Source organism: Chanodichthys erythropterus, chromosome 11 (assembly GCF_024489055.1).
Source record: "Chanodichthys erythropterus isolate Z2021 chromosome 11, ASM2448905v1, whole genome shotgun sequence".
Taxonomy (NCBI): domain Eukaryota; kingdom Metazoa; phylum Chordata; class Actinopteri; order Cypriniformes; family Xenocyprididae; genus Chanodichthys; species Chanodichthys erythropterus.
Window position 1 is genome coordinate 27846552 of NC_090231.1, and position 18549 is coordinate 27865100.

The 18549-nt window shown below is 35.8% G+C and overlaps 2 protein-coding genes across 2 annotated transcripts; both read left to right on the forward strand.

Annotated features, from left to right (window-relative positions):
- Nucleotides 1–856: 856 nt before the first annotated feature.
- Nucleotides 857–13382, forward strand: fbxo3 (F-box protein 3). Its single transcript, XM_067402233.1, has 12 exons — nt 857–948; nt 3065–3154; nt 3294–3457; nt 3567–3681; nt 3870–4074; nt 4415–4460; nt 4556–4640; nt 4749–4871; nt 10448–10563; nt 10735–10925; nt 11041–11159; nt 12405–13382. Exons 1-12 carry the CDS (start codon nt 857–859, stop codon nt 12418–12420), a joined length of 1362 nt encoding a protein of 453 aa, XP_067258334.1. The 3' UTR covers nt 12421–13382.
- Nucleotides 13383–14165: 783 nt separating this feature from the next.
- Nucleotides 14166–16744, forward strand: cd59a (CD59 molecule (CD59 blood group) a). The gene is made up of 4 exons (XM_067402235.1): nt 14166–14267; nt 15593–15667; nt 15769–15870; nt 15999–16744. The coding sequence occupies exons 2-4, from the start codon at nt 15613–15615 to the stop codon at nt 16196–16198; spliced, it is 357 nt and encodes a 118-aa protein (XP_067258336.1). The 5' UTR covers nt 14166–14267; nt 15593–15612; the 3' UTR covers nt 16199–16744.
- The last annotated feature ends 1805 nt before the right edge of the window (nt 16745–18549 follow it).

Genomic DNA, 18549 nt, shown 5'->3' on the forward strand with positions numbered 1-18549 from the left:
CATTGATTTCATACATGACCTCTGTAGAGGACACCAGGACTTAAATCATGATTATCAGGAATTTTGGGATACACAAGTGAATAGCGAAATAAATTATAAATCAATATTCCTATTAATTATTAGATATTATTATGAAAATGTTGCCAATTATTACTCCCATTATTACACTTCTTTTTTCTTTACATGTTGCTCCAAGAACATATTAATATGCAAATTAGATACAGTGTATAGATGAATTGTATTGAATGGGAAAACCGATGTATGGCCATTTTACCCACATATTGCATAAAGTAAAATGGTATATCGATTAATTCCGTTCTGTCGTTCATAACATAGTTCAGAATCATCTTTAAACAAAATTTAGTTTAAAAAAATCCTGAAACCTAAAAATTGATTGGTGAATTTAAAAAAAAAAAAAAAAAAAATCCATTGTTTTTGCCTGTAATTCCATTTTATTTTTTAAACAGCTTAATCCTGGTGTCCACTACAGAGGACATAGCATAAAATATGAATAAAATTTAATTGTTCAAAAATGTTATTTTTCCATTTTTTTCTTATGCTCTAAACAATGTATTGATAAGGATAAACAATGTAAAGATATGGATTTTTCTGGGTCCCAAGAGGATATATATATATTTTCCACAAAAGAATAATAAAAAAAAAACTTAAGTAGGCTATACTTAAGGATCGTTGAGAGAAATCGAAAACAGAATCTCTGAACAGCTTACTAGAACTAACACTTACACTTAAAAGAGTGGCGACATGTGCGCACTATTTGATAACAGAGCAGCGTGCGGACACGCCTTCTTGTCATCGCAGTGAAGGGGCGGGGTTCGGTTCTGCATTCGCTACCAAGATGGCAACGTCCATAGCGCTCAGCCTGGATAACTTACCGTCTGATCCCTTACTGCTGGTGCTGTCATTTCTGGACTTCCGAGATCTGATCAGGTAGACATCTTTCTTCAGCCATACCGTCAGTCCGTGCAATAACAAAGATGTTTTTAACATGTTTGTTCCTTGAATGAGCTTGAAAAATAATATCCGCTGCACAGTTAGCTGGCAATGCTAATAGGATAGCTTATGATATTACTCAGGCAAGTTCTTTTGATAGACAGGCACGATTTTTAATGTCCGTTTTCAGTCATTCTAAAAAGACAGCTATCTGTGTGATCTGTTACACCCGATCATCTCATGCATCTTATGTTGGAAGATAAAGAAGTGCCTGACTTCATGTAAGTTGACAGTAGTGCGATAAGTGGATATAGACAGGCAACACAAAAGCTTTATTTCTGCTGCAAAAGCACGCTGACGGGAGCTGTTCGTGATTTGTGGATCATAAGTAGAGTTGTTCTGTGATGATAAATATTTTGGTCTGGGAAATGAACAGTAAGGATCACGTGACGCGGTCCAGCTGGAAGTTTGTGTGACACAGCCGGCGTAACTAAGTTTCCTCATTGTTTATAGAAGCTATTCTAAAGACAGAAGCATTACCTGCGCCTTTTAACACTATTCTTCATTGAGTATTCCATCGAAGATTTATGTTATTTAAAGTTTGCGACCTCAAGAGGCTATAGTTATTAAATAAGTTAGAAATGAGTTTTTTTTTTTGGTCAGCTACATAATGATTTGCAAAAGCTGTCATTACCAAACTTGTTTGTGAAAAATGTAAATAAAAAAATATTTTTTAAGAGTCGAAGGGTTAGTTGTTAATTACTCTCATGTTGTTCCACACCCATAAGACCTTCGTTCATCTTCGGAACACACTTTTTTGATGAAACCTGAGTGTTTTTTTTTATCCCCTGTAGAAAGTAACTAATTATCACATTCAAGGTCAAGAAAAGAAGTAAAAACATTGTTAAAATGCACGGCTTCAAGGTTCTGCGGGTGGTTGAATAAAGTCGTTTCATAACATCATCAAAACATGTACAATATTATGCAAAAATCAACTTGAAGGTAATGATCAGGTCTTTGTTTTAATCTCAGGTTGTGTTCTGGTATTTTGACCTGGATAGGAATTTATTTTTCCCGAAAATGCTAGTTAACGTTATTGCATTGGACTAAAACTTACTTATTGACCAGCCTACAAAAAATTGCTTATAAATCTCTCATTACTCTATATTATAACCAAATATTAGATTACATCTTTTTTTCAACTTGTTTTCTTTCAATTAGGACAGGTTTTGTATTTCTTTTTGGGTGTGGTTGATTGTAGGCCTCTTTTATCTGAGTTTATATTAGTCAAAAATGATCATTCATTGAAAATTAATAGGGGAAATCAAAAAATAAGAGAAACATTTAGTGTTCAGGAGCATTATTATCATGTTCATGTTCACATATGTATTGGTCACGTGTGCTTACAAAGATACATCCTTGCGCACACACACATTCATGTACAAAAACAAACTATTTTGAGTATTAAAGGCTTTCTTTTCCACAGAGATGAACTTTATCCTCAGATCAATGAGGCCTACTGTCAATCAGGTTTAAAAAATAAATAAAAAAACTAACTGAAAGAAAATAATTAGACAAAATGATTAAATACAATATTTGGTGATCATATAATAATAAAGTAACAGGAGATTTTTATGATTTTTTTTGTTTGTTTGTTTTTGTTTTTGTAGGCTGGTAATTTTTGACCGGTAACACCACAAGTGTGACTTTGTTCCATTTTGTACAAATATAAATTTTTTCCATATTGTGTTGAATATGGACATTTATCCATAAATAATGTTTTTTTTTTTTTTTTTTTTTTACCCCAAAACTGAGGTGCATAAGCTCAGAACAGTGAGGCCTATATCAATCAGTTCCAAAAATGAATACAAAACCTGTCCTTATTGAAAGAAAAGATTTAATCCAATATTTGGTGATAATGTAGCATAACAAGTGATTTACAAGCAATTTTTTAAAAGGCTGGTCATTTTTGACTGGGAACACAAAAGGTGTTGCTACAGAGGTTTTCAACACCGCTCAAGGGTTAATATGGTCTGAATATGTTTCATTTTTTTCAAGATCTCAAGTAGTCATTAGTGCCTGTTGTACCGAATCTGGTTTGTTCTTTTCTCAGCTGCAGTTTTGTAAGTCGTCGACTCAATGATCTGACAGGTCATAACCCCTTATGGAAGAGACTTTGTCAGAAGCACTGGCTCCTTACTGAGTAAGCACACTCATAATGCCCTCAGAATAATTTGATTCATTTATGACATTCATGCATTTTTTTTGTCTTTTTGTTGCATTTTTAGATTAGCTGTAATCAAAATATGGTGTTGATGCGGTGTTGATTTTTTTTTTTTCAGGGCAGACAAAACCCACAGAGGCCTGGCCTGGAAGGAGCTGTTTCGGGAGTATTATTCTGATCTGGGCCGTTACATCGACTATTACAGCACTCTCAAGAAAGCCTGGGATGGACTGAAAAACTACCTGAATCAGAAATGTCCTCGAATGATAACTTCACTTAAAGGTCTGTCTAAACTGTTACTCATCCAATCATATTTTGAAAAACTATGGGTGTCCATTTTCATAATATGAGTGTCATCTACTGAGAGTTTTGTTTTCCTTTCTCTGAGAAGAGGGAGCGAGGGAGGAAGAGCTAGACACCATTGAGGCCCAGATTGGCTGCAAACTCCCTAATGACTACCGTTGCTCCTATAGGATACACAATGGACAAAAACTGGTGGTCCCTGGGTAAGACTTACAAGAATACCCTTGATCTTTTCAGAATCCTATTTAAAAGCTTTTTTTAAATTTACTTTTTAACACTTAAATCGTGATCATATAATTAAAGTAATTATTTAAATGCTCATAAATTATTTGAATAACATCTATACACGCAAGCAGACAGACTTCTCTTTCTCTACTCCTCCTCACCGCAGGCTGATGGGCAGCATGGCTTTGTCCAATCACTATCGCTCAGAAGACCTGTTGGATATTGAGACAGCGGCAGGGGGATTTCAGCAGAGGAAGGGCATGCGGCAGTGTCTTCCACTCACGTTTTGCTTCCATACCGGCCTTAGCCAGTACATGGCCCTGGAGAGCACAGAGGGACGAACACGCAGTGAGATCTTCTATCAGTGCCCGGTCAGATCACCATCCTCAGACCACAACAATCTACCATGCATAAACACAATTAAACAATTCTGAAAAGTGCAATTGTGATTGTCTTTTAAGGAGGCAGAGGTTATATATTAGCTAAAGGCCAGATGGTAAATGTTAAGAGCCTCCCAACTGCGTCGTGACTGATAGGAGCTGAAGAAGTTCACCACATCAGATACGATTCTGCTTGTGCATGTGGAGGTCTCCACTAGATAAGAGAGGGATTTTTCTTGTATTGTTGCACTTTGACCAGTAAGGGGTGCTCTTGTCTTCCTGTCTAATATAGCCCTTCTTGCTCACTTTGTTTTATGCTTTTTCTTCACAGGATCAACTGGCACAAGATCCCTCTGGGATTGACATGTTCATTACAGGTAACAAAGACCAAAAGGCTGCATTAATGCATTGCAGTTTTATGGACTGATTCAGATTATATGATCTATTCTCTCTCCTTCTTTCTTTTTATCAGGTTCTAACTTTACTGAGTGGTTTACTTCCTATGTTGACAATGTTGTAACAGGAGAATACCCCATAATTCGAGACCAGATCTTCAGGTGGTCCACCTTTTGTTATCTTACACTTAGTAACTTATTTCAAGATATGAAATCGCAAAAGCATATTATAATGCCACTTTACATTTTACCCCCTTTGTGTTTGTTCAGGTATGTTCATGACAAACGCTGTGTGGCAACAACTGGTGACATCACTGTATCAGTCTCTACCTCCTTCCTGCCAGAGCTCAGTTCAATCCATCCGCCACACTTTTTCTTCACCTATAGAATCAGGTACTACATAAATGCACACACATGTTAATTTGGCTTTGGTAATCTGAATAAGGCTATATATGTTTATGTTGATAAAAAACTTACACATACACAAAATATATATGCGGAAAAATCATTATTAAACTATTAAACTCTGACTCTTTTACAAAACAATTGAGGTCAAATGCTCTGAACAAACAATCCTCTGGCATGATCCGGCCTGTTATTAAAAATAAATGCGGTTTTCCATCTAAAGATGCAAACAAGCTGTTTAAACAGGACAATCAACGTGAATGTTAATTTACACTTCCATTTGTCCTGATGTCAGCAGACTTGAGCATACCATTAAAGCTGCAGTCCGTAATTTTGCCTCTTTGTCGCCACCTCTGTTTGAAACTTGCAATTGCAGTTGTTTGTGGAATTATTATCTGTACGTGCATTGTGCACCGGCACGGTTCCTTTAGCACAGATGTTTCTAATCAGTTTTTGCAGTCAGTCACCACACCGGTGTGGATACTGTACAGGTGCTGGTCCTATAATTAAAATATCATCAAAAAGTTGATTTATTTCACTAATTCCATTCAAAAAGTGAAACTTGTATATTATATTCATTCATTACACACAGACTGATATATTTCAAATGTTCATTTCTTTTAATTTTGATGATTATAACTGACAACTAAGGAAAATCCCAAATTCAGTATCTCAGAAAATTTGAATATTACTTAAGACCAATACAAAGAAAGGATTTTTAGAAATCTTGGCCAACTGAAAAGTATGAACATGAGAAGTATGAGCATGTACAGCACTCAATACTTAGTTTGTGCTCCTTTTGCCTGAATTACTGCAGCAATGCGGCGTGGCATGGAGTCGATCAGTCTGTGGCACTGCTCAGGTGTTATGAGAGCCCAGGTTGCTCTGATAGTGGCCTTCAGCTCTTCTGCATTGTTGGGTCTGGCATATCGCATCTTCCTCTTCACAATACCCCATAGATTTTCTATGGGGTTAAGGTCAGGCGAGTTTGCTGGCCAATTAAGAACAGGGATACCATGGTCCTTAAAGCAGGTACTGGTAGCTTTGGCACTGTGTGCAGGTGCCAAAATCCTGTTGGAAAATGAAATCTGCATCTCCATAAAGTTGGTCAGCAGCAGGAAGCATGAAGTGCTCTAAAATTCCTGGTATACAGCTGCCTTGACCTTGGACCTCAGAAAACACAGTGGACCAGCACCATCAGATGACATGGCACCCCAAACCATCACTGACTGTGGAAACTTTACACTGGACCTCAAGCAACGTGGATTGTGTGCCTCTCCTCTCTTCCTCCAGACTCTGGGACCCTGAGTTCCAAAGGAAATGCAAAATTTACTTTCATCAGAGAACATAACTTTGGACCACTCAGCAGCAGTCCAGTTCTTTTTGTCTTTAGCCCAGGCGAGATGCTTCTGATGCTGTCTGTTGTTCAAGAGTGGCTTGACACAAGGAATACGACAGCTGAAACCCATGTCTTGCATACGTCTGTGCGTAGTGGTTCTTGAAGCACTGACTCCAGCTGCAGTCCACTCTTTGTGAATCTCCCCCACATTTTTGAATGGGTTTTGTTTCACAATCCTCTCCAGGGTGTGGTTATCCCTATTGCTTGTACACTTTTTTTCTACAACATCTTTTCTTTCCCTTCGCCTCTCTTTTAATGAGCTTGGACACAGAGCTCTGTGAACAGCCAGCCTCTTTTGCAATGACCTTATGTGTCTTGCCCTCCTTGTGCAAGGTGTCAATGGTCATCTTTTGGACAACTGTCAAGTCAGCAGTCTTCCCCATGTTTGTGTAGCCTACAGAACTACACTGAGAGACCATTTAAAGGCCTTTGCAGGTGTTTTGAGTTAATTAGCTGATTAGAGTGTGCACCAGGTGTCTTCAATATTGAACCTTTTCACAATATTCTAATTTTCTGAGATACTGAATTTGGGATTTTCCTTTGTTGTCAGTTATAATCATCAAAATTAAAAGAAATAAACATTTGAAATATATCAGCCTGTGTGTAATGAATGAATATAATATACAAGTTTCACTTTTTGAATGGAATTAGTGAAATAAATCAACTTTTTGATGATATTCTAATTATATGACCTACACCTGTACTTCGGAATCACAGATTGCAGTCTTGGAAGTATGACCAAAATAAGAACTTTCACCGGAAAATGTCTGAACAAGTAAGTAACATGTCTGCCACTTTTGTTCTGACTGAGGGAAAAAAAGCATTACAGGAAATCGCGCTGCCAATGGTGATTAAATCTATACTTTGTTCTCAAATTGTTAATGTTAACAACATCAGCATTGCGTGACTGTGTATTTTTTTAGTGTGTATCAGCGTTACCTGTAGATTTCTATTTCTGTACAGTCTAATCATAATGTTAATTTGCCATACCATACAATCCACCATCAAAATGATAAGTTTAATTATAGCTGCTGCTGTGAGTAAAGTCTAAAAATGATCATCCTCACATGCGATATAGCCTACTAGCTGGGACTCCTTCTTTATGTAAACAGACGTGGCGTAATGACGCAATTTTTTGGTTAAAAATGTGCTGTTAGTAGCACATTTTTAACCAAAAAATGTTACGGACAGCAGCTTTAAGTAAACAGTGCATCTGTATACTGTATCTAGTGTAGACAGCAACAGTGATTATAATGGATTCTATTTGCTTTCGATGTGACTTGACATTCATGTCCGATGCAGACAGGTGTCAGGCATTAAGTAACTGAACGTCAGTGGTCGGGACCTATGATGGAGTGTCTTGCTATAGAGGCAGACTTATGCAAATGTATAAACAAAATCCATCTTTGCACTGCAGAAATGGCGCAGAAGCTGCATCTGAAGTGACATTTAGATATATTTACACCAGAGCATGTGAGCGGCGTGGTGTGATGCTTCTCTCAATATTCCGCTCTATACCAATGCGCTCCGCTCAATCGCTCACGGCTCCACTCATGTACCGTTCACGCTCAAATCTCGCTTCAACATTAAATTTCTCTGTAAGTTTCTCAATTACAGTAGGCCTATAGATAGCATAATATTTGTGGCTTTAAAGCAATATTGTATAAATCATCGTGACATGACTTGACTGGATAGTGCCAGATTGCAGAGCTGGTGCAAATATATCTACATTGCTATGATCAGATGTTTTCTTTACTGTTTTTTTTTTCTCACCGCTGTTATTTTTGTTGAATGTTTATTTTGTTATTGAGAGGAAAGCACGCAGCACATATTATTGTTCGTTAACAGTATAACACTGTGAAGGTATTTCAAACTTCTTTTTACCCCTAAGCAAAGAGCAAAAAAGAACTTTGCAGTGAGTATATCAAAAAATGTATCTTTGCTTACTCAGGTTCTCCATGCTCCCTTTCAATTTCTTCTTCTTCATTCTTAATTTTGAAGTTTACTGTGCATTAATGTATATAAGGTTCGCAACTTCATTAAAACAATATTTGAACTCTATAACCTTAGATCTACAGTGGCATGAAAAAGTATGTGAACCCCTTGCAGAATCTGTGAAAATGAGAATTATTTTAATAAAATAAGAGGGATAATAAAAAAATGCATGTTATTTTTTTAGTACTGTCCTGAGTAAGATATTTTACATAAAAGATGTTTGCATTTAGTTCACAAGACAAAACAATAGCTGAATTTATTAAAATAACCCCATTCATAAGTATGTGAACCATTGATTCTTCTTATTTTGTTTAAATATCATTGTTTTTCATTTAGTACTGCCCTTCGGAACCAACAGAAGATACTTGCATGTTTCCCGGCAGAAAAATTAAGTACAATTTACCTTGATATTTGAATTCAAAAGTTTTCACCCCTCGGCTCTTAATGCATCGTGTTTCCTTCTGGAGCATCAGTGAATGTTTGAACCTTTTTTAATAGTTGTGTTTGAGTCCCTCAATTGTCCTCAGTGTGAAAAGTTGAATCTCAAAATTATACAGTCACTGCTGGAAAGGGTTCAAATATGCAAAAATGCTTGAAAACTGATGAATCTGCAGGAGCTGGAGGATTTTTCTGAAGAACAGAGCTCAGTTTAACTGCTCAGGACAAACAAGAGACTCATGAACAACCATCACAAAACATAAAAACAGTTGTGGATCATCAGGTAACCACACACAGTATTGAGAATCAATGGTTCACATACTTATGAATGGGGTTATTTTAATAAATTCAGCTGTTGTTTTGTTTCGTGAACTAAATGCAAACATCTTTTATGTAAAATATCTTACTCAGGACAGTACTAAACAAAAAATAACATGCATTTTTTTATTATCCCTCTTATTTTATTAAAATAATTCTCATTTTCACAGATTCTGCAAGGGGTTCACATACTTTTTCATGTCACTGTATTTCATATTTCACATATTCTCAAACCAGAACATCACAGAAGGCATTGAGCGAGCGGCCTTGAGTGGACTAAGCGAGTGGAGCGGAATCTTCAGAAAGACGCTCTCCTTTCTGGAGAAAATATTACTGCTCTGCTCACATGCTCTGATTTGCACTGTTTATTACAGCTCAGAGGTAGCTTGGATGCATTTACACTGCATTTACAATTGCAAAAATAATGCTATGTGAAATGTTTTTTAATTGAATATTTATTTATTAATATTAAATTTGAAAATTTAATTAAACCGGCAGTACTATGAAACTATGAAGCCAGTCATTCATTTAATTGATTTGTTCAAACGTCAGATTCAATTAGTCATTTAATCATTCATTAAACAGATTTGTTCAAACGGACGATCCATTCAGTAATAAACTCATTAATCTAATTCGTTCAAAATGCAAATTCATTCAATAATGAAGCCCTGCAATAACGCAAAAAAAGATGCAAAAGAGTTCTGCTGTGGTTTCATTTAAAAAAAATATTGACAGTATGTCTAAAATGTAACTCACAATGTTAACTTATTGTTTAAGTATAAACAATAAGTCAATATAGCCCTGTAAAGTCAATATGACATTTGCAATCTTGATAAATAAATATTGGGAATATATATATATATAGGGCCAGATTTACTAAACGAGGCAAATTAGCGTGAGCGCAATTCCACAAATGCATGTAATCTGACAAACACGTACAAGTATTTGACAAACGGTATGTTCGGATAACGTCTTCCTTTGGCATTCCAAAGAAATTGATACGAGTGGAAAATATTTTCTCCCTTCTACCATGTGCTCTCTGTTCTCTGCGGTGTCTTAAATATCATGTAGTGAAAGTGCAATCTCAAGGCATGTTTTTGTTTGGTTTTTGCAAAGCAAGTGACATAATAATGGCAACTTGCGCATTGTTAAAACGATAATTACGATATTATCATAGAAGATACATAATATTTCACTCCCCTACTACCACGCCTCCTCTATTTCTTCTCCCAGTGCTCCTGTCTTACCAAAAAGTAGAGATGTCTGTGGAATTTGTAAATAAAGATCAAGTTACTGAAATTTTCAAGCTGCTTTTTGCTGTAACTTGCTGTAATGCAACGCAGCTGTACTAAGACTTGACATAGGATTATACAATGAGCTGAACCTATGACCTCTGAGCTGTGCCATGCAACAGGATTGAGATGGCAAAGTCGGCCCTGCCAGAGAATGCATGCCAGCTAGACAGTCGGTACTGGAAGATCACGAATGCAAACGGAAATGTGGAGGAGGTCCGAGGCCCTGGCGTCGTGGGTAAGAGCCCATCCCTGTAACTAGTAAACTAGAACAGTTCGCACTGGTAACAGATATGTTGACACAGACATTCTGACAGTATCTTTCTGACCATATAATTCATAGTGTGACAATTGCTCTACTTTTTAAAGAATGTCCTACATCTGTTTTTTGTGTGTAATGTACGTGCAGGCGAGTTTCCAGTGATGACACCTGGTAAAGTTCACGAGTATGCCAGCTGTACCACGTTTTCCACCACTTCCGAGTACATGGAAGGCCACTACACATTCCACCGGCTCAAGAACAAAGAGGAAGTGTTTGACGTATCAATCCCACGATTCCACATGGTGTGCCCACCATTCCGTGACTCAATGGTGCGCTCGGTATGTCGCTTTTTATGTCTTTCTGTTATATCCAAGAAAAATGAATATCCAAAGTGCTAATGTGTGTACATTTGTCATTTTAAATCCCTCATTCTGTGTTTTCCCTCTCACTTAGAGCTCAGTCAGTGAGGTGTCTGCTCCGTATGATGATGACAATTCATCGGACACAGATGACTACGAGGAGGGAGAAATGCGTGGCATGAACATGGCTGACCCAGGAGGGCGCTGCCCTCGGCACGTCTGATGCACTTTTTCATGCCCACCGGGCAACACCCACCCACAGATACTGATGCATAGACACCCTCACACAAACAGGAGAGCAAGAGGACAAACGGAGCTTTTAGGCATCCATTGTTTATTGTAGAGCGCCTTTGTGCCTGTCACCTCTTTTTCCAGTTTGTGAGGGCATGTGTCTGCTTGTGGAGTGGTTGTGTCTGTGTGCGCCTGTGGACGTGTGAGATCATTGTATGTGTGTTTGAGTCTGCAAGTGTGTTTTGTGATTGAGTGAGAGTGAGGGAGTTTATTGAATGTGTGTGAGATTCTGTGAGATTGGCTCTTCTTGCCTAGGATTCACAGTGACCTGCCACTTACATAAAGGGATAGTTCAGCCGAGAATTGAAATTTGCTCACCCTTATGTCGTTCCAAACCTGTGTGTGTTTGTCTCCTGTCGAACACAAAAGAATATACAGCTATGGAAAAAATTAAGAGACCACTTAACATTGATTTCTGAACTTGGAGTGGTCTCTTAATTTTTTCCATAGCTGTATATATATATTTTGTCCATGCAATGAAAGTCAATGGGGTCCAGTGTTGTTTTTGTTATGGACAAAAATAGTTCTTCAAAATATTTATGTTCCACAAAAGTCATACAAGTTTGGAACGACATGAGGGTGAGTCAATGATGACAGAATTTTCAATTTTGAACTATCCCTTTAAGACCTTACAAGAGCAAAAAGTATGACACTACTGTTAGTGTGCACACACTGAATCAGATAGCATACTTCACAGAAAGACAAAAATGAATCAGTCCCATTCATTTCCTCCACAAGGCCTCAGGTATTGTGTAGCGTGTATGTGCTTGTGTATATATGTTTGTGGTTGTGTCGTCTGTACAGAGGGTTTCAGGGACAGGCTGAGGTCCAGACCTTGTAAAGTCAAACTGGTTTATTCAAAGATGAGTAAAAAGCACATAGACCCAAACCAGCCAGTTCATGCAAACATCAGCTTACCTGCACAAGCAATCATTACTTGCTCCAGTGCTCTGTGTTGGTTAGCTGTTCTGAGGTGCTGATGTCCTGTTCTCAGAAATGTATGGATGCATGTAAACTGAAGGTCAGCTAGCACATTGGTGTAAAGAATATTTTTATCTCATCTTAAGGGCTGGAGGTTACACAGACTGCTGTGAATAGCAAGATAAGATAATTTTATGATAAGTTTATGGCATTATTATGACCTTTTCAATTTGTTGTAATTTACAGCTGTTTTTCAGATTGAAATGGAGGCAGACTCAAGAATTTCTCTGCCCCTCTCCTCCCCCCCTCCTAATAATGGCAATGTGAGGTAATTTTGCCTAAAGATATGTATGATTTTGATTTTGATGTTTATAACTGCACTTAATATGTTATCATCTTTGTAAAATAATGCTGTGCAGTGGGATTTTTCAACAGTTTGCTATTATGTTCTCTGGTTAGCCCCGTCGAACCTCCCAGATTAGTAAATAACTCTTTTCATTTTGTATGAGGTTTTTTTTTTTATTTGGTGTAAATAAAAAGGTAATGGTGTATCAATACTGTTTCACTATCCATTGTTTGTATACATTCTCCTTGTGATCAGGATACTTTCTACTATCTAAATACAAAGATGCCATTGATCAGAATATTTTTCTCCAGCCAGCCACAGTACTATTGTCTTTTGAATACTTCTATTTGAAAACACTTATTGTTCTCACAACACAAACCGTAGAGTCATTTCTCTCACTCTTACCCAAACCCTAACCCGCCCTCTTAGTGTCAGTTGTCATGGCAACATGTTGAAGAGGCCTTGTTGTAGTCGGACTGATGTTTCTTTGTTACACCATTTGGGTTGTTTTTTTTTGTTTGTTTTTTTTTTGGCCCATATCCCCTCCCATCTCTTTACTCGTTCATTCTGAACTATTCTGAAAGGAAGAAATTGTAACATTTCTGTAACTTATCTGAAGTACTTTTTACAGACAGCAAGTTTTCCTTAATTCCCACAAGTGACCGCACTAGGACCAATACATCAGACTATTCATTCCTTCAAATTCCACAGCAGAATGAATCCTTGTGTGACCCCTTGTCAAGCAATTACCCATTCAGTAAACCAATGTCTGCTGAAGCATGACCTGTGTGGTCAAAGGGTTGTCGAAGAATTATTTTATATATTGCATAATTAATTATATTTAAAAAGATTGTTTATACATAAGAATATAAATCTTATTCTTCTTAGACATTCCTTTCCCTTAACTCTAAAAAATGCAGGGTTGTTTCAACACGTTTGGGTCAAATATGGACCAACCCAACTGAATAAAATTTAATTTAAAAATGGTTGGGTTTGTCCATATTTGACCCAAACATGGAACAACTCAGACATTCCTTTCCCTTAACTGTAAAAAATGCTAAGAAGAATAAGAAAAACTGATGGTATGTGTATGTAGTATGAAGTCAGGAGTGCTGATAGTGCTGAATCAACAGGGAAACGTCAACAGATAGTTAGAAAAGGTTTAAAACAAGAATTATTAAGAGAGAAGAAAAATAAAAGTATGTAAACCAATGAGAAAGACATGCTTTATGTCCTGTTTATGCAAGTAAGAATATAAATATTGTGCATATATGTTGAATGGCAAGATTTTGGCTCCTGGTGGTATTGATTAAATTGAGGAATGGAAAGAGTGAAAAAGATTCATATTCAGCTTTTGACTACAGGACTGAGTAAAGATCTTAGAGAAGGCTGCATTTAAATTCCTAAGAACTGAATAACATTGAAAGTTACAGAAATCACAATCCAGTACTATTTCAGTTATACTACTGAATAGCTGTGTGCCAGAGTGACTGTCCCTGCTGTTAATGTACAGTACATTACTTTGTGATTAATCAACTATTAATGATTTCTTATCACGATATTACAATTTTTTCACACTTAACACTCTACACATTTTACATTTAAATATTTTAGGACGCTATGTAGGTATACAATGAAAAGGACACAAAAACCTCATTGAAGAGCATTGTGGGCGTGTTTAAAGAAGAGTGAGCGAGCTCAAGCTCTTTACTTTTCAGACTGGTTTGGATGTGTCTGTGGTTGGATTCCTTCTTCACATTGGGGTAAGACTACTGAAGGGTAACTAAAAGATAACGGCATACTGCTTTAAGGACATTCTTTGGTTGTGAACTAGGCTGATTTAGATTGTAATTTGACAACTTTTCAAAAACTAAACCATTAAACATTTAGTTTTTCCATAGACATTTTATGGTTATTGTAGATGGTTATGATAAAATGTGTGAACTTTTTTTTTATTTAAGGTATGATTTATATGACTCTATAAAATGTGTAAAAGAATTAATACTATATATGTTTTTACTAAACTCTGAAAAGAAAATCAATTAATCCATAATTTAATAAATGTGATACAAGCTGTCATTGGTTCAGTGACCGTCCAAACACTTATGTCAAAATTAAAAAAAAAATAAATTAAAATTAAACTGGGGTTTTTGTGTAAATCCTATCTAAATTAAAACTTAAAAGAAATTGTTGGGTAAACAATTGAAGGGGAAGTAAAATAAAATAAAAATCTGGCATACATTAAGAGCAGGATCAAGTATTTGTGAAGGTCAATTTTAACTGAATGTTTGAAATGTGTTCTCAGAACAAGTGTAGCCTTTTTTTTTCATGTCACATTGTTCTAACTGCAATGCCATAAATATAAATATATGTTCATTATTATATTAGGTATTGATGTTCAAGGATGTACAAGGCTGACATGTTCAGAACTGTACAGTTCAAAAAACTAATTGCAGTATTATAATAAAGCGAACAACAATAATAGTTGTGGTAGCTGCAGTAATAATGGTAGTAGCTAATAGCTAATTTAGGCCAGATCATTGGCCAAAACTGGATTTATCTTGGCAAAACTCTATACTCCTTAGATTACCCACTTTCTCTTACCAGGATTATATTAGTTATCTTAAAAATGAAAACTGTCATCATCTATTCATCATAATGTTGTTCCAAACCTGTGTGACTTTCTTACTTGTAGAATGGAAAAGATGCTGTTTTGGAGAATGTTTTAGTGACTACATTGACTTCCATTGTATGGACAAAAAAAATGTTACACAAAATATTGAAAGTCATACAGGTTTAAAAATAAAATGATGTAGAAAAATGATGACATATCTGGGTGAAATATCCCATTAAACCTCTTTGGGACAGTGCATTACTTGAGCAACTACAGGCAAGGTGTTTATTGCATGAGTCTTTGAGCTGCTTTATTCCCTTTAGCGTCTAATCATATTCTGAATGTGAAGGTTTGAGTTTAAAAAATAAAATGTATGATTTTTTTTTAATTTATGATGAACATTCAGTTTCACCAATCACATTCAGACAAATCCAAACTTTCTCAGATTTCCCTCTCTCTCTTTTTCACAATCAGACTTGTAAACTGAAGGCATTATGAAAGCTTCTGTTGGAGTGTGTGTGGTGTTCGTTCTGGCTCTGCTGGGGTTTGGTATGTATTGCCATTGATCATGTTTTCACAGAGCATAAGATGAGTTTTTGTCTTATTTTGCAGTATTATTCTTGCAAAAAAAGTTCTCTCTGTCTCTTAAGGCTCTGCAATTAAATGTTACAAATGTAAGGACTACTCGGGCACATGCTCTAAAATTCGAGACTGCTACTATGATGATGCCTGCGTGACCGTCTACGAGAGAGGTGTCAACTCACTCATACTAAAAAAGTCTTTCTGTATTCTAACAAATTGTTAAAATGGCTTACTCATTCCCATGACCCTTTGACTTTTCCTGTTTTTTGACAAGTCTCTTCACTTTCCTGTTTTTTAGGTGGCGATACATACAGGGAGTGTATAAAGTACTCTGATTGTGTTCATAGCGTCATTGCTGAGAAATTTCCCAAAATTTCCAGCTTCAAGTACTCCTGCTGTACCTCTGACCTGTGTAACACAGCACCTGTGTCAGTGTCCAGCCGCTCTGTGGTGGGAATACTGCTTTCACTGGCATTCTTCTGGTGGGGTGTTCTCTAAAACATCACAAACACAAGTGCTTCTGCATTGTTCCTTGTAAAGCTGGTAGTGGTATCATGCAGTGAGAATGCAGAGATCTTCTATATCTTGAGTTAAGTGGTCAAAGAAGCATTCACAGCTTAAATCTCAGCTGTATGTTAAAACTGTGTGTGCTCAGTGCTAAAGCTTATAAGCTAAAGCTTGTGTTTTTCTTTTTCATTTTGCACTTAATAGTGAAAACTGTCTTATTATAATTTGTGTTAAAATATTGCTCTCATTGTGTATGTGTACTCTTTCACGGCTAATCCTTTTATCCAGAAAAGTGGTACAGCTGAGTGGGATGTGAGGATTCAGAGGCTGAGTTTTTTAAAGGGTTAATGTGTCATATCACTGTCATTTTTATAAATGCCCTTTATACCTGCTTTACTTCTGCCTTCTTTATGAATGTCTTTTTTTAAAACCTAAAATCACTTGAAAAACATTGTGTGATAGAGACATCTAGACTTGTCAGTGTACTGATTAGCTTCTTGTTACCACTGTAGCCACCAAAACTTACTGAACCTTTTTGCGACCAATAAAAGGAACATGCATGTTTATGCAAATTGAGAGTTTGAGAATTCTGTTAAATATTTGATTCCATCTCATTGTTTCTAATTAATCTGCAGTGCTATAAAGCATATATATATATATATATATATATATATATATATATGTGTGTGTGTGTGTGTGTGCGTGTGTGTGTGTGTGCATGTATATATATATATATATACACAGTACAGTCCAAAAGTTTGGAACCACTAAGATTTGTAATGTTTTAAAAAGAAGTTTCGTCTGCTCACCAAGGCTACATTTATTTAATTAAAAATACAGTAAAAAACAGTAATATTGTGAAATATTATTACAATTTAAAATAACTGTGTACTATTTAAATATATTTGACAAAGTAATTTATTCCTGTGATGCAAAGCTGAATTTTCAGCATCGTTACTCCAGTCTTCAGTGTCACATGATCCTTCAGAAACCATTCGAATATGCTGATTTGCTGCTCAATAAACATTTATGATTATTTTCAATGTTGAAAACAGTTGTGTACTTTTTTTTCAGGATTCCTTGATGAATAGAAAGTTCAAAAGAACAGCATTTATCTGAAATACAAAGCTTCTGTAGCATTATACACTACCGTTCAAAAGTTTGGGGTCAGTAAGAAGTTTTATTTTTAATTTTTTTTAAAGAAATTAAAGAAATTAATACTTTTATTCAGCAAGGATGCATTAAATCAATCAAAATTGGCAGTAAAGACATTTATAATTTTACAAAAGATTAGATTTCAGATAAACACTATTTGATGAATAGAAAGTTCAAAAGAACAATCCTGAAAAAAAATATTGTACACAAATATTTTGTACAAATGTACATATTAAATGTTTCTTGAGCAGCAGATCAGCATATTAGAATGATTTCTGAAGGATCATGTGACAATGAAGGCTGGAGTAATGATGCTGAAAATTCAGCTTTGCATCACAGGAATAAATTACTTTGTCAAATATATTCAAATAGAAAACAGTTATTTTAAATTGTAATAATATTTCACAATATTACTGTTTTTACTGTATTTTTAATTAAATAAATGTAGCCTTGGTGAGCAGACGAAACTTCCTTTAAAAACATTAAAAATCTTAGTGGTTCCAAACTTTTGGACTGTACTGTATATACATATATATACACACACACACACAAAAAAAGTTTTAAGCCAGTTATTTATATCTTTGCAGTGAAATAATCCAGTGAGATTTTTGTATGCACAGTGAGTCTGACAATAGCCGGTGCTCCACATGGAGATCTGATCTCAACATCATGAGTCTGTCTGGGATTACATGAAGAAACAGTAAAAACTGAGACAGACTAAACCCAGAAGAACAACCAACAATGTCTCCAAGATGCTTGAAGAAACCTACCTACAAAAATCTCACTGGTTTATTACAATTATATATTTATTATAATTTTGAAGTTCTTCAATACTTCATGCATGTATGAATAAATAAGTTATGACAGCCAAGATTTAAATGTTTATATTTCAAAAAACGAGTTGGAGTAGAAATGTGATTGTAATTCTGAAGTTAGTATTATAACTTTATTTATAATAAAAAACAGAGTGTAATTTAAGTGTTTGTACATAAATGTTAATTTTAACCTTCATTATTATAGTAAAGTAGTACCAACTGACTCCCTTGTTTAGTTTACAGCATTAGTTGCAAGATTTTTTTTCCTCTAGAAAATTTGTCATGTCTGATATATCTGGTATACATCCAAAATAATCTATATCAAATCAAATCAGAATTGAATCGAATCGCAAGCTTGTGAATAGAAATCGA